At 35.4% G+C, this 22,194-nt stretch overlaps 1 protein-coding gene and 2 long non-coding RNA genes across 3 annotated transcripts; 1 reads left to right on the top strand and 2 right to left on the bottom strand.

Annotated features, from left to right (window-relative positions):
• The first annotated feature begins 7,105 nt into the window (after window positions 1-7,105).
• Window positions 7,106-7,606, top strand: LOC113740350 (agamous-like MADS-box protein AGL62). The gene has a single exon (XM_027267957.1). It carries the CDS (start codon window positions 7,106-7,108, stop codon window positions 7,604-7,606), a length of 501 nt encoding a protein of 166 aa, XP_027123758.1.
• A 2,781-nt stretch (window positions 7,607-10,387) lies between these two features.
• Window positions 10,388-13,416, bottom strand: LOC140006575 (uncharacterized). Its single transcript, XR_011814275.1, has 3 exons — window positions 13,222-13,416; window positions 11,356-11,431; window positions 10,388-10,685 (listed from the first exon to the last, which is right to left on the bottom strand). It is a non-coding gene; the product is annotated as an uncharacterized lncRNA (long non-coding RNA).
• Window positions 13,417-18,236: 4,820 nt separating this feature from the next.
• LOC140006574 (uncharacterized) lies at window positions 18,237-21,270 on the bottom strand. Its single transcript, XR_011814273.1, has 3 exons — window positions 21,071-21,270; window positions 19,205-19,280; window positions 18,237-18,534 (listed from the first exon to the last, which is right to left on the bottom strand). It is a non-coding gene; the product is annotated as an uncharacterized lncRNA (long non-coding RNA).
• Between the last annotated feature and the right edge of the window lie 924 nt (window positions 21,271-22,194).

The raw sequence follows: 22,194 nt of genomic DNA, 5'->3' as shown, positions 1-22,194 counted from the left end.
TCAAATACAAAGAGACAGTGATAGGAGAGAAATCACTCTTGTCACATGAGCTCCAACTCTCCATCCTTGCTCCTCAAATCTTCATCTAAACTAACTACAAATACAAGAAAGATAAACTACACTAACTACTCTATACTAATCTAACTAATAAACTAGAAAATTCTAGTGAAGACTACATTTTTTATGAGTTTCTCTAGCCTTCCAAAGTTGTGAAAATAGTCTCCAAAGGCTGCTATTTATAGAGAGAATTCATGCAAGAGATAAAGTGTTTAATCATGCTTGAGCCAATAAACAAGGTAGAAATGAGTTGTAAAGCTTCTTTTGTAGTCGTCTTGGTCTCTTTTCACAAGAAAATGGGACAAAAAGCTTGTGTGAACAAAACAAATTTTGCAGAGCAAGTTGCAGCCAAAACTCAGGAATACACAACCTTAGAATTTGCGACTTCAAGCCACGTATTCACTGGTCGCCTTTTCATTTCTGTGAATTTGGCACCATTTTAGCTGCTAATTTCTTGATGATGGAGGCTGAATTAGCTCGTGTATAAAATATGAATGTTGTAGATCTTTGAGTTAGCTTTCCAATGCCTCAAGAATCATCCAATGTAGAGCTCTGTAGACCGAGATATAGTCAAGGGTATTTTGTATTTCGACTTTATGACAATGAAAATGACTAAACTAGACTTCAATGTCTTCATACCAAATGTAGATATATCTCTAGCTTCACAATGTATAAGAATCACCTCAATTCGATTTGTAGCTCAAGATATAGCCAAAAAATGATAAAGTGTCAAACCTGGAAAATTTGCATTTCTTTTTTTGAGTATTTTGCACTTCATGTCTTCTTTAAATCACATTAAACCATCATCAATCGTTCAATTATCTTCTCAACTCACTCCATTTGATGATTAAATCATTAATCCTACAAAAAAAATTAAGCTTTCACTATAAAAATCCATAAAAATGCAATTTTTACCACTTTAACCACAAAATGCATTTTTTTCACTAGAATCCTAATTAATTAGTTATAAAAGTGACTAAAACACACAAAAACTAACCAATAAAACACACTTAAAACACGTAAAATATTCACTTATTAGAGTTATTTCCTCTCCTCGGAATTTTGAGTTAAAATTTTGTAATTTTTTATATTAGATCTAAGTTTTTTTACAAATTTGGTTATTAGATTTGAGATTTTTTAAATCTTCCTTGTTAGATTGCACCTTGATATGTGGGGCTTGAATAACTTCATTAGTAGATCTGGGAGGTAGCAATCGGTACGATTGAAAATATGCATAGATAATATGAGGTTATAAGTATTTTATCGAGAGAATTGCACCAATTGTCTTTCACATATCGCAAGTATGAAAATTTTGTCCCTTAGAATGAAAGGATCAATTTTAATTTGTAACAAATAAATAATGATTAATTTTAGTCCTTAATCACTTTTTCCATCGAATTTTGGCTGGAATAAGCCACAGACACATCATGTGGCCAATTTTTAAAGTGTAAATCTTGCTAATCACTTCAATATTGACCAAAGACCGAAGTCTTACTCCTCAATCTTCTTCAATTCTTCCAATCCCTAAATCTAACATTGAAGAAAAAGTGAATTTGCCACTGCAGAACTACCAAGGTGTGGTTGCAGTGTGCCAGCTATGGTGAAAGCTTCATGGACGGTTGATAACCCAAGAAAGAAGTTCTATGGTGTGCCTATTATGAAGTAAGATTTTTCTAGAATTTTTTTCAAAAGATGAGGATTGAATTTTGAGAACAATAACAAATAATGTGTGATTGAAGAAATGGAGGTTTGCCGAACATTTTTTATTGTTCATTAAAAATCGTAGTGACGAGAAATATTATGATTTGGACTGACAGGGAAATCATGAGCAATTACAGTGTAGAAGGCCAGGTACTTGGGTACAATTACAGGAAACCATCGCTGAGAGCCCAGGCCTAGACAAAGGCTTGAATCAAGGAGTTATTCGGCGAGCAAGGACAGCACATGGCTCCATGTCCACAACCTGATTTGACTTATGGCTTGCTCGGCACACTGATCCTGCTGCCTCAACATTCTTCTTCAAGATTTGAATGTCACCGGTCTTCCAGTTCTTAAAGATAGTGAATGGTCTTCAAGTTCAAAATAGGTGATTAGTTACAGGTTTGGATCCTTTTTTTTGGCCTAATACCCACAATGTGCAACCTCATCAATGCTACAGATTAGGTAACAGTTTGAAGACAATTTAACTTCCAAGATTAATTAATTAAAATAGGCCTGAGCAATGGGATTTACAAGAGTGTGCGGCATCGAGGTATCGTCAATGCTAATCAAGCAAGACTGTCACTGGCTTCTCGCAGCTGATGGTTTGCCGGTTCTCTACACGGATTTCGCTATGCGGAGTATTATGAGAAGCTCAGGAGCAAGAACCTGGACCAGGAACATTGTTTGAACTGATCTGCTAGATTTACCCTTTAAAAATGATCATGTGATGAGCTTGTGATTGATTCTGGCAAAAATTCAACTAGAAAAGTGACTAGGGACGAAAAGTGATCATTTATTGCTGTTAGGGATTAAAATTGCTCCTTTTCATTCGGAGAGACTAAATTTTTACATTAGCGACATGTGAGGAACGATTGATGCAATTTTCCCTATTTTATCTTTTGATATTTTTGGATTTTCACAGCGTAATATTCTATCGATTTTTAATATTGTAGTATCTGAGATCTGTTCTTTAGATCTATCTGTATTTTTGTGTGGTTGATGTAATTTCTAACATTAGTGAAGATTTAATGAAATGCTGATATTTTTATCAAAAAGGTTGTAATTTAGTTTTAAATGATAATTTATACATGTATAATAAAATGATAACTAAAAACAAAAACCATCCCACACAACCCATTTCTAATTTCTAACACACCCAAAACCCATCGCTCATTTCATGACAATCCTTTTCTATATACCCTACTGGCCACCAAAAATGATTGCCTCTAGTACTGCCGCACAGTCTCTACTATCTCCATTATTTTACTATCTCACTCTCGACAAGCCAGGTCATCCTCAGTCCTAAACCTCTATTGATTGAAATGGAACTCACCATTTGATTTGTGAAATTCTAGATTTTGAAATTCAAGTTCTTTTTATTTTCTTTCTTTTGAAAGCTAATTCAATGAAAGAGTAAAATACTACTTTCCAAGTTCATTTTGAGACAAAACTGAATTCGAAAGAATGCAAAATGGTCGTAATATTTAGAGCCAAATTTCCGAAATTACAGATTTCTTTCACTTGAATTACTGCATTCGATTTCGATGTTCACCCCTTGTAAAAGTACTAAATCATGGGCCAAAAATAATAGCAGTGAGTTTGAAAGTTACCGCTATGTTACAAATGAAATGACTAGTGATCATAAATATTATTATTGTGAATTCTTCTTACATATGCAATGCCGTAATAGGGTTAGAAACATTGCTCAAGGGTTAGAAACCATCACTTTAATTTCTCACATATTCCTATAGTCAATTGCCAATACATCAATAAATCATTGTTACAAAGTTATCCGAGGGTTACCAAAAAGCCCGTATGCTAAAAATTCAAAATGAGACCAAGCTAGAGCTAACCTTTTCGAAGCGCCATAATGGTCTTTCTCAGAAAAGGCCAATGAACTTTGCACCTAAGTAGTGCAAATGTCATTTTGGTTTTGTTTTCTCCTATAGGATGGGTTTACTCTTCTGGACACGCCGGTGTTGGATCTGTTGGGTAGTGACTTGCACCTATCATGCGTGGAAATTTAGAAGAGTTTCTCTCCTATTAGTACTTATATTTAGAGGGTTATTCAATAGGGTTAGTTAGTGAGAGCTGAGCCATTGGGTCATTAAGGTGTTTGCATTATTTTGGGCTATTCATGTGTAAGTGTTTTAAGCCTATGAACATTTACTGTTTAATACTTTGTACTCTTCTTATTCATAATAAACTTCTGCTCCTCTTACATGGAGATCGGTCTTTTTACCAAATCACATAAATCTGGTGTTTATCTCTTTGATTTATTTCTACTTTGTTATTGTCTTTGTGGGATGTCAAAAGCCATTGTATCCTTGTCTTTGTGAATTTTTTAGGGCCAGCCCTTACAAACTTGTATAAGTTCTAAGGGTTCTTTTGTCCTCTCTTATGAATATTTTAGGAGCGGCCATCACAGCTGGTATCAGAAACTCTAGGGGTTTTACGGCAATAAAAGATAAGAAAGACTGCCGTTGAGAAATTCAATCACGGTGTCATCTTTGAAATGCTGTGGCTCCAGTTGGGGCCTATTTGGTGTAATATGGACTTGCCATGAGTTGAGAAAAAACCAAAGAAGATGGATGATGAGGATTTCGGCGAGATGGATCAGAATGTGAAAATCATTTTTCATAATAAATCTCTTTAATGAGATTTTATGAGGAGTCACCAGTAAGACTTCGGCTAAAATCAAGTAGGATAAGATCAAAACTTTGTATTCGAAGAAGATAGTAGAGAATCCATTTTATTTGAAGAAAAGTTTTTTTTTCCTTTTTTTTTTTTTTGGTAAGTGGAAGATTTTGAATTCAGGATCTCCTGCTTACAATCCCTTCCCTTTTACCGTCCAACCCAATCCCCTGAAGGAAAGTCAGTTTGTACCAAATGATTGAATGTATTTTATATATTGACATATTGATAAATTTAATTTCATTGTTATAGATTTGCAGAGATAAATGTGAAAATTACTGATATGGACCAGGCATAAAACTTTAGCAATACCAAATTTATATGTAAATCTATATCTAGACACAAAAAATAAGTAGTACAAATATTGTCACTGAAAAGGGATACATTATGTTTGAATGCTTTAAATTGAAAATCAAGAAGAGCGAAGCAGAGAAATCGAGTAAGGGAGATGTTAAAGCCATTGAAGCCAGTGTTTTGCAATTGTCGCGAAAGATGAAAATATTTTGTTTGTGATTGATGACAAAATGAGAACTGAAAATGAGTGGGTTTTTTTTATTCAAGTTATTCTTATCACTGCAATATAAATTTATTTTTAACTTATAAATCTAGTACTGGCGGAGTTGTTTTGATGGGTATACTTACAGAAAATAAGATGTTGTCTGAAATGTAATATTGCTGCTTTGATTGGAAGTAGGAATAACCTTCGGGTAATAAGTTACAACCGTTTGTCTGAAATGAAACGGTTCTTATTTTGCATATCTAGCAACAATATTTATACATGCTAAAATTATATATCTACCGTATGGTTCACAGGATTAAAGTACAGAAACTTAAATAATAAAAAAAGGTACAGAAATGATTCATACAAATGCCACATGCAGTATTGGACTAGGATTTGAGAATGGTTGATTCTGAGAAACCAAATTTAAGGGAAAAACTTAGGGTGTGTTTGATAAAATTGAAGTTTAGAAACTGAAATTTGAAATTTGAAATCTAAAATCTGAATTGATTAAATTATTGAATTGTTAAATATTAGATCTGATACATTTGAGTGTATATTTCATTAAATGATAATTGAATAGTTTATGGAGCAAATGTTACATTAAAATTTTAGTGCCACTTAGTTACTTCAAATGTTTAATTTTAATTATCAAACATGTTAACATTTGAATCCATTAAGTTATCCATTAAGTTTAAATGTTGAATTAGGTTATCAAATATGACCTTACTTTTTCAAACTTTTTGATGGATAAATACTAATATTTAAAAGTTATATCCGAAAGCTTTCATTTTAGGGTTAATTACATTTATCTCCCCTAAGGTTTGACCATATTATCAATCAATCCCTGTAATTTGTCCAAATAACGGTCTCACCCTTTGAATGATCAAACATTTAACAAAAATCCCTTAATGCCGAAAATGCCCTTATTGAGGCTATGTTGCATTAAAAAAAGAACATATTTTTATTTTATTAACCCTGAAGCAATCCAAAAAAATAGAAAAAAAGTTTTTGCTTATTATTTTATAAAAATCATATTTTTACTTCCATAAATAGTTTTGAATCAATAATTATTTTAAATCTTAAAAATAAATATTAAAAATTAGATAAATTGAAAGAAAAATAAAAAAGAAGCAATTATTTTAAATCCTCAAGTATGGTTCGAATTTGTGATTCAAGCCATATTGCGGAGAGCACAAGACATGTTTTCTTCAATTTGAACCATACTCCAGGAATTAAAATAATTTCTTCTTTTATTATTTTTCTTTCAATTCATCTAATTTTTAATATTCATTTTTAAGATTTAAAATAATTATTGATTCAAAACTATTTATGGAAGCAAAGATATGGTTTTTATAAAATAATAAACAAAAACTTTTTTCTATTTTTTTGGATTGCTTCAGGGTTAATAAAATAAAAATATGTTCTTTTTTTAATGCAACATGGCCTCAATAAGGGCATTTTCGGCATTAAGGAGGTTTTTGTTAAATGTTTGATCATTCAAAGGGTGAGACCGTTATTTGGACAAATTACAGGGATTGATTGGTAATATGGTCAAACCTCGGGGGAGGTAAATGTAATTAACCCTTCATTTTATACAGAAGAGTTTTAACAATTTGTACAACTATGCATTATCTGTACATGAATTTAACAATGTCAAGTACAACTATCGTTCACCTTGTAACTTATTACAAGCGGCATTCATAAATAAAATTGGTCGACTTTTTGGTTTGGTGATAAAGTGGACAGTCAACAAACATAAAAAGGTAGATCTATAATAATGAGTAAGTATAAGATTTTCATAATTAAGCAATTCAATTTGGGAAAAAAATTTAATGTGAATTTCTACCACATGCATGGATGCTGATTGTAAAACTGCTTAGAAACTAGATTAGGAAAAAAATTTGAATGCAAATCTTTGGCACATGGAAGCTAATTGAACAATTGTTCAGAAACTTGATTTGGTAAGTTTTAAATTTGCTTTCCTACCATAAATGCATTAGATTGCGGATAAATATGACTCCAATGTGAATTAATTTTTTGCCATATAAGACAAGGTCACAATAGGAAAAGCGGCATCAATAGGCACTAAGGAAAACCCTATAAATACCCTCCTCCTCAAATATTGGCATTGTGAATCGATCAAATTAAGCCATGGCCAAAAAATTAACTAGAGGTCATCAAAAAGTTCCTATAGTTGAAATGGAGAAAAATAACAATCTCCATGTTACCTTCTCAAAGCGTCGCAATGGCCTATTCATGAAAGCCAACGAACTTTGCACTCTTACTGGTGCAGAAGTTGCTCTGTTGGTGTTCTCTCCTGGAAAAAGGGCTTACTCTTTTGGTCATTCATCTTTCGAATCTGTCATTGATAAGTTTGTTGGAAACAAGCCATCACCCAGCGTCCATGGTGGCACTAATCACCATGGAGATAACATTGATGAACTCAATAATAAAATTATCGACCTTAAAACACAATTGAAAGCCAACAAAAAACGTGAAGAAGTTCTTGGTCAGATGATAAAAGAAGGCCAGCACAAGAATTGGTGGCAGGCTCCAATTGGAGAGATGAATCTGGAGCAACTTCTGATGATGAAGAAGGCACTGGAAGAACTGCAAAAGAAGGTTCAGGATGAACTTACGCGCCAGATCTAGGCAGCAAATATGCCTCAGTACTTGTTTGAGAATGGTAGTTTTTATAGAAGATAAAGGGTCCTTCCAATATTATACCCTAATGGATTTCCCCTAATTTCCTACCTATTTTTGCAAGTATTCAATACATATAAGATTGTGATCTCGACTCTTGAGTTATTCTCTTGTATCCTTTTTTTTTTTTTTTTTTTTAAGTAATTCTAAGTCTCTGTTGCGTGGATCTCTTCTAACAAGGTGCTCTAATCATGTGTCAAGGAAAAACTTTAGTTCAGAGTTTTCTCTTGCTATTAGATTTCATACATGTGTCCTGTGCGTTCAGTTATAAGGTTGTAACGTTTTTGATATCGAGATCATAAATAAAAGCGTTATTTTTCTTCAGTAAAGTTTTTTTCTTTACTCTTTGATCATGAAACACTAGTACCTGATTGAAGTATGAAAATTTATGAAAATTTTATGAAAATTTTACATCCATATAAATAGGACTATATATATATTTATCATAACATTTTTTTTCCTTATATTCAACTCTAATAATTTCTATCTTACTTTACATCGCTTTTCTCCTTGATTATTCTATGTAGAATATGAAAAAAGAAAAAGCCATATATAAAGGCTTGTCATTTGTAGATCCATCACATAGTTCATAAGGAAAACCGTAAACCCCTTTGACTAGTCAAGATTTAGTGTTCTTTTCATAAATGAGTAAATTAATAACTTTTTGTCGTTTTAATAGCCTCCACTTTTTTTTCCCTTAATTGCCTCCATTTTATTGAAATAATGAAAAAAAAATTGACTTATCATGATTATCTACAATATTTATGTTTTCGTAAGGGACGGGCACCAGGCAAATGCTTGCCTTCCTTGACCCGCGCCGCATTTGTGGGATGAAGGATTTTTTCTCCTTTATTCACTCCTCGTACTAGTGACTAGCTAGACACACTTGGGGTGGGTAAAATTACTCACTAACTCAAAAATTTGTCATATCCAACCTGATCCGATTCGAAAATTAACATATCCAATCTGTATTATTTGATTGGATCAAAAGAGAATTGAGTACTCATTTAGATGCGAGACGGGTTAGAGTCATATAATTAAAAACTTGCGGGTACCTGACGCCCCGCATATATATATATATATTTTTTATGCACATACTATAAAATAATATTTTTAGAGTTAAATAAGTAATTCCATTGAACAAATTGCATTACAAATATGAGAGATTATAGTTTATTTACAAGATTTATTTGTAAAGGTCATGATCTTATGTTTCATAGAAAAGAGTTTAATTAATGTGGAATATATATTTAAAAAAATGTGTTACTTATTTCAAACTTTCATTGATTTTGAATTCTTTTAATTTTTTTTTACTTTTTCTTGCATTCTCTTTGCATGCTTGTTTCTTAGTAGGAGATTTTGTTGAAAATTTTTTTTATTAAATCTTACATGAATGTGTAAAATACAAAATTAAATTAGTATAAATCATTTTTTTTAAAAATTAAATGATAAGTAGAGTGAGGAGGGTACCCGTTGACCCGACCCTATCTCAGCGAGTACTCTATAATCGAATACCCACTGATATGCAGAGCGGGTAAGAATCAGAAAATAACTGACCCGCAAGGTATGAGTTGGGCCGACCACATGGTCCACGGGGCAGGTATTCGACCTGTGCGCATCCTTACTAGACACCGAATGACGAGCAAGAGAAGGTTGGACCATAGGGTTGGGCTCCCATTATAGTTTAATTTTTCAAAAGAAAAAAAATTAAAGAATCATATTGATAAATTTCATATCTTTTTAGATAAAATAAAAAATTTGAGAACAAATTTCATATCGTGCCCTACATGTTCATCTTAAGGATCTAATTAAATAGAATTTGCCGAAGAAAACCTCCTCCCAAAAATAAAATCTTGTAAAAACAGCATAGTAGCGTAAGTTATCATTCTTCAATCTCCAACGCAACTTAACCAAAACGAAACTGTAAAAACATAGAACCATTCTGCAACATAATTAGTTTTCTCTATACGTGAATAAATAGTGCAATAAAGCGATTCAAATTACTCTATAGTCAAGCGTGAAAAACCTTCCTCAAAAATTTTTAATGAAAAATCCTCTCCCTGAATTTTAAGATCTGCATGGGCACATTTTTTGTAAATGATGGGATTTTAATATATAAGTACAAGTTTAAATCCAATTTATACCCATTTTGACTGTAAGTATACAGGTCAACTAGTAGTTTAGGGCATATATCGGGTCGATCCCACGAGGAAGATTGGACAATTATCAGAACTACTAAAACTTCTCTATTATTTAGATGATCAATAAATTAAAAGAAATAAAACTATGCTAAACTTATGCAAGATAATAACAAATTAAAGCTCCTTAGGTTATGGTATTCCTAACTACTCATGCAAGTGCTATTTTTGGATCACTCAGTACTACTATCTAGATTAGTTATAACGTAATTTCCTTATGTATGCGAAACCTACTTTTGTAACGCATCAACTATACTTATAACTAATCCATACCTACTCTCATGATTATAAAATTAGTTACAAGTTCATTTTTTCTATGAAATTATATGAAATGAATTACTAAAGCCACATAGATGCACCTCTACTCTCGTGAGTGTACTCCCTAGGTTTAGCTGTGACGCCCCCACTTCTCCCTAAGGCGCACCAAAGGGTATCCGCGGAACGCCTGCCTAACTCTCGCTAGGACTCAAGCAATAAACGTTCAACCTTAAAGCGATACTAGATACCAAAATCAAATTAGTACGAATACATATAGGGCGGAAACGTTCATGCTTAACAATATCCATCCATTACCCAACCTGTCAGCATATGGCTCTGATGCCAACTGTGACAGTTCTCATGGTTACATCACAAGGTACCTATCAGCTTGCCACCCGCACGTCGTGCGTTCATAATACAACTTAAATTTCAAAATATACATCACAGATATCCGAATGATACATTAAACTTCCAAAGTACAATCATAAAGGGGTCAAGCCAAAATACACCTGAAACCCTAAAACAAAATATATCCAAAAGGAGATTTCTCCGCGTTAACTCCATTTCCAGTCCTGTTAAGGAAAACAAATCTACAGGGTGAGCAAAACGCTCGTGAGGCCAAGGACACACATGCAAGCACATTGTTCAAATAGCAATCTCAACTTTATTAAATAAAACCGTGATATTTCAATAAAGTACCATTTGAGTAGGAAAAATAATCAGAAACAATTCAAGGATATAGTAGCTCTCAGGAGCTAAGTTCCACTCGCTCTGCCGATGTCATTCGTATACCTTCCCGCATTGACCCTCCTGTCAACCGGGTCGATATTTCCTTTTCCGTAGATCACCACTTACTTCCCTCCGTCCACCGTACACCCCAAGGGCCCACAAGTCTGTTATAAGGCGATACTCTACGAATATGCCAAGCAGGACCTCTTATTAGGTCGAGCTTATAATCTCATGGCTCGCCCAAGTTCCCGACCAAGCCCATTGCCGGCTCGAGTTCAAGGTCGGCCTATGAGTTTGGGCGTCCCCCATTCATTTGGAAGTCGAGGAGGTTCACTCCAACGACATATGTAACCATTACATAACATTGCATTTCATTCATTCATTCAATACATTTCATTCATTCATTTGAAATCAGAACGGATGCGATAAAGTACACACCCGCCCTTATTTTTAAAATCTCTAATAATTACCACAATTAAGCAAGTATCAAAGATTCACACACTTGACACTCACCGAGCAATTTAATAAAGATTATTCGCTGGAGTTCAAGTGTCCACGGTGAGATCCTCTTGAAGGTCTCCTTGTGTGCCTGGCAGTTAATGGTGGATAATTACTCAAGTATCTCAATTATCAAGTAAGATTGTACATTAATACGATCTAAGGAATATTTCACAAAAATGAACCTCAATTACTCGTAAATCGAGGTTCAACTTGCGTTTTATGAAGTATAATATTAGTTGAGTTTTTATCATGAAAATCGTGGGCAAAACGTTTAGATAATATCAAAAGTGTAAAGAGTTCTTGAAAAACTCTATTTCTTTGAAATTGGAAAATTTTCAGCTTTATCATGAATCTTTGAAAAATCGTAACTCACTCGGTACAATTCGAAAATTGGAAAACTTTATACCGTTGGAAACCTCTTAGAAATTACTATAAGTTCCTAGAAGACACTTTTCCATGAATCGAAGTGGAAAGTGCTCAAAAATGGGCTTGAAGGTGCAGACTTGGTTTCAAGGCAGCATTAAGTTGGATTTCGGCCAACTTTGAAAATTCGGCACGATTTACACGTTGCAAACCGGCCTCTGAAATTTGTAACCCAATTAGAGTTGCAAGTGAGGTGTATAGCAAAGTAAGCGGATCAAGAATCGGAGTTTTGAGTACCGAGATACGGTAGCTCAAAGTTGGGGAAAATTCAAGACTGGAGAAGAATTTTCCAGATTTGAACCTCCAACTCTAGAAATTTAATTAGGTATCGAAACGAACTTGGATTGACACCAAAATTGGCAGTATTTCAATACTATATGGAAGGTATCTCTCTGTCAAAATTCAGGGAAAAATACCCTCGGGAAGGTAGTTAACTAATCATCCAAAGTTTCAGAAAATTTCTAAGGCAATCTGCCTTTTGACTTTCATTACCCATTTCAAAACGTTTAATCAAGCAAACTATCCAATCATGGTTCATTTGTGAAATAAAGGCCTAAGAAACATCCATAATGCCTTTGGTAAGTGTTTAGCACCAAAATTTCAATTAATAAGATCACTCCCAAGTTTTTGTCCCAAATCAGTCCAAATATTACGTTTTTCCAAAACAGGGCAGTCCTCTTGTTTTAGTCACAAGTCAATCAATTTAACTCGGAATCGAGCATGGCTTACGCCGTTGGAAAATACATTTATAGGGCTAAAATACCACAGAGGAAATCTTTTCCAAATTCGGCACCCATCTGGTTCAAAATCGGGCATCAATTTGCTGCCTGAACACTCCATTCCAGATGAACAGAGCAACAGGACAGCGAGCTTAAAACATTTGGTTTGGCTTGCTCACAAAGAATCAGAACGTGCATTATATACCAAATTAAAGCCAGGAATGTCTAGTTTCCAACGCCACCAACGGCACATGATTTCGACATCCGAGGACAGAGTTATAGCCAAAATACTACCACTGGTCAGAATCATACGCGAACAGTTTTCCAGATTTGCTAGTTTCTCAAGAAAAATTCATTTGCTCAATCAAACCTCAATATTTTCCAATGAAATTTTTCACACATCTAATACATCCTATAAACATCCAATTCAAGCCATTATACCATTAAAAATTGGCCTGGAAATGGCCGAACATTGCAGGGGCAAAATCGGAAATTTTAGCTTCTTACACCCAATGAAGTTTCTACTAATTTCACACCATTAATCCATCATTTTAACCACTAAACCAACAATATAACCACCATCAATCATCAAATCAGCAACAACCCAAGTGTGGAAATCCATAGAGCCCACTTTTCAAATTTTCCAACAATATCAAGACACCCATACACATGCAATAGCTTAAAGATGCATTTCTACTATCATAATCCAAGTTTAAGGTGTAGGATGAGGTTATACCTCCTTGTTGCTTTAAACCAGAAATTTCGGTCCTCAAGATGCTCCAAGAAACCGTGAGAAACTCCTCCTTTTACTAGCTAGATGATCTCTCCAAGTGACAAGCTAAGTGTAGTTCAAATTTGGTGTGAATCCATGAAGTTTTTGTGCAAGAATTGAAGATGAAAATGGCAACTTTGTGTTGTTTTTTTTGCTGCAGAGAATTCGGCCAAGAGAGAGACTAAGAGAGAGAGTGTTTGGTCCAAATTTAGCTTCTTAAGGAAGACACAATGTGTGGTGCAAAAATCATCCCCAAAGTCAACTCTCACTAGGGTGCGTTTGGTGCGATTACGGCTCGATTTCTCTCGCATTTGTTTCACTAGTGCACTAAACCTCTAATGCACTTATATTCGTGTAAATATTATTCACTCTTAATTGTCCCGAAATAAGGGTCTAAAGTCTCTCAAACAAAATCGTGTGTGTGAAAATGCGTACCGTCAATTTTAACGTTATAACGCGAAACTGCCGAGAAATTCTTATAACGATTGCACTACTAACTATCACTTGAGTATTTATTCATAATATTACCTATTTTAGGACCGTAGTACAAGTCTCCAATATTCCAAGTTCACTGTGCTCCTACGCGGTTAAAATCTCCAAGCACTATTCACTATTTTTACTAAACGCGCTCTAGGAAATTAATTTTTGAAACGAATCATTTTAAAAATATAACGAAGTTATATTACCATGTATTTAGGTCTAATAAGACTAGAAAATATTTCTCGTGGCAAAAATCCAATTAAATAATTTATTAAGCCATAAATTAGGTTTAAATAAAATAATAGTTTTTACGAGTCCTCACATGAGTCGAGTATTAACTCCTCAAATCTCCAATAAATTTGTATCCATGCGTCTTTTGGAAAACTATCCACGCGTGAGTAGTATATGCTCACTTAGAACTTATTCACCTTTAATTCTCGATTAACTTTTCTTAATCTGCTATTGTCCGTTCTTAATTTCCTCAGGATAATCATGCTCTCGAATATAATATCACCTCGAAACACTCGTGTTCACTATCTCGCACTTAAACAATCCTTCCGAAAATTGAAGTTGTTAACGGGACATTTTAAAAACACAATGAAGACATTATTCCATACGAATGGATTTAAAATGGTCGTAATAAATTATTTGGGAAAAACAGGTGGGTAAATACTTAATTCAACCATTAATATTCGATAAAAATAAGAAATTTTTCGGGTCCTCATATCCTCCCCTCCTTACAGAATTTCGTCCTCGAAATTCACACTTGAGAAAATATCATTCCCTTCATGGTTAAGTCTATCTGATCGATCACCAGCTTACGTTTTTTTTTTTTTTTGGCGTTTTAACTTCCTAGAGGCATATACAATCACCTTTTCATGTTTTATTAATATACATTCTAAACCATCATTTGAATCATCTGTGTAAATCACAAAATTACCTCCTACACATGTACACCGATTAACATTCTGCATCTCAAGATTTTCCCTTACATATAGAACCTCAAATGGTTTGCCAAGTCTTGCACTCTTGCAAAAGTCCTTGATAACCAAAGGAAGCATTCGGCTAATTCCGAGAATTCCAAACTTCAATATGCTTTTCTGGTCGTTTCCTCTTATACAATCTTTCATTTTAGTTGAGTCAATAATAATTCCTTCCTTAGATACTGTATAACCTAGAAAGGCTATTTCTTCCAATCGAACTCACAGTTATTGAACTTAACAAAAGTTGGTGTTCTCTCGAGATTCGTAAAACTACCATCAAGTGTCTTTCATGACCTTCTCAAACACTAGAGTATATCGTTATATCATCAATAAATGTCTCCACCGATTTGTCAAAATACGGTTTAACTCCGATACCTTGGGTCCATAAATGCTTCTAGTGCATCTGTCAACTCGAAGGGTGTATCGAAAATTTTAGAGTGTCCATGTCTTCATTTGAAAGCGGTATTAACCACATTAGTTCCTAGGGTTTCCAAAGGGGTAATATCTCTACTTTAAATCCAATTTAGATAGGATCACACCTCCTTACAAATTATCGAATTCTTATCCATATAAGACAAAAACGTAGTTGTTCTTAATGGTCACATCGCTCCAAACTCCATAATCTATAAATACATAGCTTCTAGCCTTCATTCCAAATACGATATCTAGTCCTTAATCGTTAGGCACATTGAATCCATTAATTATTTCCTTTTACTAACTCAATCCACCGATTTTAATATCTCAAATTGGCATTTCCAACATTGAATTCCATTTCAACACTAAGTCCTCACTTCGATCCCGATCTCTAGTCACTATCAAGACCTCAGGTGGTCTATATTTTTCAAGCAAAATCTCGATCACATCCAATACTATTCGCGTCTTATTATAATTCTAAGGGCGTGGGGTAGGATTTAAACATACGTGTAAGTCATAAAAACAATTAAAAGCGAAGTAAGTTTTCATGAGTCATAAGGATCATAATAATTACATCCAGTTGGAAGAGGTTTATGAACTCCTCTCAAAAGGAAAGGAGAATGACAGGATTGTAGCAAAACATGTCAAGTTGCCAGGATACAAAACAACAAAAGATTTTTTTTTTTTTCAAAAGATCACAACCTCCAAAGGTGCTAGCCCAGTCTAGGGTAAAACTACCACCTCTATTCCTCGAGTGAAGTCAAACCATCTCAATCTGTGAAACTTTCGCTACTAGGACCCCGTTCATAGCCATTAGTACTAATTACTCCCATCTGGCACTTGATCGTTTTGCGGTGGACCTAGTTGGCTATTGAGTACTTCCTCTTTTTGAAAGCTCTAGGGCAATCTGAAATCCTATGCTTAGTACTACCACACCTCAGACACTTTCCTTGCTTCATCCAGCACTCGGCCTCAACGTGGTTAACCTTGCCGCAGTATCCACAATGTGCATGAGAAGTGGCGGCTTGGCCAGTTCGAGGATTTTCTTTGCATTTCTTCTCTAATTCTACATTCTGGCGTAGTAATTCAATTTTCTCTGCATATTCTTGTTTCCACCGTCCTTCCCAGTAGTCAGCTAATTTCCTTTGAAATTCTACCTCGTTTCGAAGAAGGTTCAATTCCTTACGCATTTCTTCCAAAGTTGTCATCTTACCAGTTGACTTAAGTCAAATGCTAACCTGTCAGGCAAATCAAAGGATCAAAAGAGTAGCCATGCATAATGGAAGCTCAAGTCAGATTACTCTTTCATTCTTTTGTTCATAGGTCACCCCGAAATATAAATCTTAGTTATTCTCTGCCGAATATGAGTGAGTCCTTAAGTCTCCATAAAATTACTACCATTAATTCCAATTACAACCAGATACGGGGACTTTTTTCCTTGATATAAAATTTTCCATGTCTTACTTCAATCTTCGATACTTGTCTATGAAGTGGTTTGAAAAGGGATCAAAATCCCGTAGTCCCATTAGTGCCTTATAGTATCCTTTCAAATCAATCTTACTGTTTCAAGGTTAGGTCCCTCGGGAAACCAAGATAGACGACCTTCAAGAATTATTTCATTTTCACACCTCTCCTGGTTCTTAGGTTGGCTTATTGGTCCAGAGCTTTGGTACTTAACCAACCGTTCTAAGATATCAATCGTATGGTCAATGGTGGGAGCTATGTAGGGATTTTCCTTCATTTCTAGGGTTTCGGTTCAATCCAGCAATCATTCCCTAATTATCCCCTGGAGCTTGGGTGGCATAATCCTTCGCACTCGGCTCTCTTTTTTTTTTTTTGGCCACTCATAACTTTAACAGTCATCTAAACATGGCACAAAATGAATACACATAAACGAAGTTTGAAAAGTGAGACTTTGATCACGCTAAACAAATACGAGAATAAAAGGGAAGACGTTAAGATAATCGCAAATACGTACAACCCCCAATCATGGATTTGAAATCATAAAACAGTAAAGTCAAACATGTCGTGAGAAATGTTTAATTGCTTCAAAAGGTAGGAAACATATTGAAACAAGACACAAAATACAATGGCCTTTAAGCGAGCGTCACCCTGTCTATCTTTGGCAAAAACTATCAAAATAGTTTAAATCACTAAATTTGTGATTGGCGGAATCCAAAAGTCTTCACTACCTCCGTAGGATCAATTTCATTTTCAGCACTAGGAGTTTTAGATCCCATGTCCCTTATCGAATATCTTGTCATTCTCCACTCATTCGACCAAGGTAACACACCCAACCACCGACTCATCCATCCTATCTTTAATTTCGAGCACTACTTTAACAAGTTGGGTTTTTTTTTTTTTTTTTTTTTTTGTTGCTTTTGAAGCTTCTCACTAGGAGCCTTTGTCTTCCTCGCTCCTTAAATATCTCAATCTCCACTTCAGGAATCCTAGTAGTCTAGACATCCGCAATCGCCATCGGTTCTCGATTCTCCCCTTGAATCACCCTGTTTTCCTCAAATAGCCACTTCCGATGATCGGCCACTATAAACACTCCATTACTTGGGTACGAGTAAGTCCTTTGGAAATAACATATCGTACTAGTTCGGCGAGTTGGATTACACTTCCAACGAGCCCTCCCCTAGGCCCTTCACGGCCATGGTCACCATAATGCGTCTCCAAGACGGTGCAATGCCACCATTACTTTCCGCAACTTACAATTAAGATTAAAAGCTTAAATGGGACCAAATACACCAAATAAACTGGATTTGATCATCCCATACTATCCCACATGTATCACACAAGATCAAGACTCCTTATCATCGACTAATCCAAACCTAAGCTCTAGTTTTCATTCCCACGAGCAGTCACTTAACTTTCCAACCAGTTCCACAGTCCGGCATCCTAAACGTTTAAGCCTAGGATACACTACAGAGATCTAAAGCCTAAGCTCTGATACCAACTGTGACGCCCCCACTTCTCCCTAAGGCGCACCAAAGGGTATCCGCGGAACGCCTGCCTAGCTCTCGCTAGGACTCAAGCAATAAACGTTCAACCTTAAAGCGATACTAGATACCAAAATCAAATTAGTACGAATACATATAGGGCGGAAACGTTCATGCTTAACAATATCCATCCATTACCCAACCTGTCAGCATATGGCTCTGATGCCAACTGTGACAGTTCTCATGGTTACATCACAAGGTACCTATCAGCTTGCCACCCGCACGTCGTGCGTTCATAATACAATTTAAATTTCAAAATATACATCACAGATATCCGAATGATACATTAAACTTCCAAAGTACAATCATAAAGGGGTCAAGCCAAAATACACCTGAAACCCTAAAACAAAATATATCCAAAAGGAGATTTCTCCGCGTTAACTCCATTTCCAGTCCTGTTAAGGAAAACAAATCTACAGGGTGAGCAAAACGCTCGTGAGGCCAAGGACACACATGCAAGCACATTGTTCAAATAGCAATCTCAACTTTATTAAATAAAACCATGATATTTCAATAAAGTACCATTTGAGCAGGAAAAATAATCAGAAACAATTCAAGGATATAGTAGCTCTCAGGAGCTAAGTTCCACTCGCTCTGCCGATGTCATTCGTATACCTTCCCGCATTGACCCTCCTGTCAACCGGGTCGATATTTCCATTTCCGTAGATCACCACTTACTTCCCTCCGTCCACCGTACACCCCAAGGGCCCACAAGTCTGTTATAAGGCGATACTCTACGAATATGCCAAGCAGGACCTCTTATTAGGTCGAGCTTATAATCTCATGGCTCGCCCAAGTTCCCGACCAAGCCCATTGCCGGCTCGAGTTCAAGGTCGGCGTATGAGTTTGGGCGTCCCCCATTCATTTGGAAGTCGAGGAGGTTCACTCCAACGACATATGTAACCATTACATAGCATTGCATTTCATTCATTCATTCAATACATTTCATTCATTCATTTGAAATCAGAACGGATGCGATAAAGTACACACCCGCCCTTATTTTTAAAATCTCTAATAATTACCACAATTAAGCAAGTATCAAAGATTCACACACTTGACACTCACCGAGCAATTTAATAAAGATTATTCGCTGGAGTTCAAGTGTCCACGGTGAGATCCTCTTGAAGGTCTCCTTGTGTGCCTGGCAGTTAATGGTGGATAATTACTCAAGTATCTCAATTATCAAGTAAGATTGTACATTAGTACGATCTAAGGAATATTTCACAAAAATGAACCTCAATTACTCGTAAATCGAGGTTCAACTTGCGTTTTATGAAGTATAATATTAGTTGAGTTTTTATCATGAAAATCGTGGGCAAAACGTTTAGATAATATCAAAAGTGTAAAGAGTTCTTGAAAAACTCTATTTCTTTGAAATTGGAAAATTTTCAGCTTTATCATGAATCTTTGAAAAATCGTAACTCACTCGGTACAAGTCGAAAATTGGAAAACTTTATACCGTTGGAAACCTCTTAGAATGTACTATAAGTTCCTAGAAGACACTTTTCCATGAATCGAAGTGAAAAGTGCTCAAAAATGGGCTTGAAGGTGCAGACTTGGTTTCAAGGCAGCATTAAGTTGGATTTCGGCCAACTTTGAAAATTCGGCACGATTTACACGTTGCAAACCGGCCTCTGAAATTTGTAACCCAATTAGAGTTGCAAGTGAGGTGTATAGCAAAGCAAGCGGATCAAGAATCGGAGTTTTGAGTACCGAGATACGGTAGCTCAAAGTTGGGAAAAATTCAAGACTGGAGAAGAATTTTCCAGATTTGAACCTCCAACTCTAGAAATTTAATTAGGTATCGAAACGAACTTGGATTGACACCAAAATTGGTAGTATTTCAATACTATATGGAAGGTATCTCTCTGTCAAAATTCAGGGAAAAATACCCTCGGGAAGGTAGTTAACTAATCATCCAAAGTTTCAGAAAATTTCTAAGGCAATCTACCTTTTGACTTTCATTACCCATTTCAAAACGTTTAATCAAGCAAACTATCCAATCATGGTTCATTTGTGAAATAAAGGCCTAAGAAACATCCATAATGCCTTTGGTAAGTGTTTAGCACCAAAATTTCAATTAATAAGATCACTCCCAAGTTTTTGTCCCAAATCAGTCCAAATATTACGTTTTTCCAAAACAGGGCAGTCCTCTTGTTTTAGTCACAACTCAATCAATTTAACTCGGAATCGAGCATGGCTTACGCCGTTGGAAAATACATTTATAGGGCTAAAATACCACAGAGGAAATCGTTTCCAAATTCGGCACCCATCTGGTTCAAAATCGGGCATCAAGTTGCTGCCTGAACACTCCATTCCAGATGAACAGAGCAACAGGACAGCGAGCTTAAAACATTTGGTTTGGCTTGCTCACAAAGAATCAGAACGTGCATTATATACCAAATTAAAGCCAGGAATGTCTAGTTTCCAACGCCATCAATGGCACATGATTTCGACATCCGAGGACAGAGTTATAGCCAAAATACTACCACTGGTCAGAATCATACGCGAACAGTTTTCCAGATTTGCTAGTTTCTCAAGAAAAATTCATTTGCTCAATCAAACCTCAATATTTTCCAATGAAATTTTTCACACATCTAATACATCCTATAAACATCCAATTCAAGCCATTATACCATTAAAAATTGGCCTGGAAATGGCCGAACATTGCAGGGGCAAAATCGGAAATTTTAGCTTCTTACACCCAATGAAGTTTCTACTAATTTCACACCATTAATCCATCATTTTAACCACTAAACCAACAATATAACCACCATCAATCATCAAATCAGCAACAACCCAAGTGTGGGAATCCATAGAGCCCACTTTTCAAATTTTTCAACAATATCAAGACACCCATACACATGCAATAGCTTAAAGATGCATTTCTACTATCATAATCCAAGTTTAAGGTGTAGGATGAGGTTATACCTCCTTGTTGCTTTAAACCAGAAATTTCGGTCCTCAAGATGCTCCAAGAAACCGTGAGAAATTCCTCCTTTTACTAGCTAGATGATCTCTCCAAGTGACAAGCTAAGTGTAGTTCAAATTTGGTGTGAATCCATGAAGTTTTTGTGCAAGAATTGAAGATGAAAATGGCAACTTTGTGTTGTTTTTTTTGCTGCAGAGAATTCGGCCAAGAGAGAGACTAAGAGAGAGAGTGTTTGGTCCAAATTTAGCTTCTTAAGGAAGACACAATGTGTGGTGCAAAAATCATCCCCAAAGTCAACTCTCACTAGGGTGCGTTTGGTGCGATTACGGCTCGATTTCTCTCGCATTTGTTTCACTAGTGCACTAAACCTCTAATGCACTTATATTCATGTAAATATTATTCACTCTTAATTGTCCCGAAATAAGGGTCTAAAGTCCCTCAAACAAAATCGCGTGTGTGAAAACGCGTACCGTCAATTTTAACGTTATAACGCGAAACTGCCGAGAAATTCTTATAACGATTGCACTACTAACTATCACTTGAGTATTTATTCATAATATTACCTATTTTAGGACCGTAGTACAAGTCTCCAATATTCCAAGTTCACTGTGCTCCTACGCGGTTAAAATCTCCAAGCACTATTCATTATTTTTACTAAACGCGCTCTAGGAAATTAATTTTTGAAACGAATCATTTTAAAAATATAACGAAGTTATATTACCATGTATTTAGGTCTAATAAGACTAGAAAATATTGCTCGTGGTAAAAATCCAATTAAATAATTTATTAAGCCATAAATTAGGTTTAAATAAAATAATAGTTTTTACGAGTCCTCACATGAGTCGAGTATTAACTCCTCAAATCTCCAATAAATTTGTATCCATGCGTCTTTTGGAAAACTATCCACGCGTGAGTAGTATATGCTCACTTAGAACTTATTCACCTTTAATTCTCGATTAACTTTTCTTAATCTGCTATTGTCCGTTCTTAATTTCCCCAGGATAATCATGCTCTCGAATATAATATCACCTCGAAACACTCGTGTTCACTATCTCGCACTTAAACAATCCTTCCGAAAATTGAAGTTGTTAACGGGACATTTTAAAAACACAATGAAGACATT

Source organism: Coffea arabica, chromosome 1c, assembly GCF_036785885.1.
Source record: "Coffea arabica cultivar ET-39 chromosome 1c, Coffea Arabica ET-39 HiFi, whole genome shotgun sequence".
NCBI classification, from domain to species: domain Eukaryota; kingdom Viridiplantae; phylum Streptophyta; class Magnoliopsida; order Gentianales; family Rubiaceae; genus Coffea; species Coffea arabica.
Note: the sequence above shows the minus strand (reverse complement) of the source record. Positions and strands in the feature narration are given on the sequence as shown.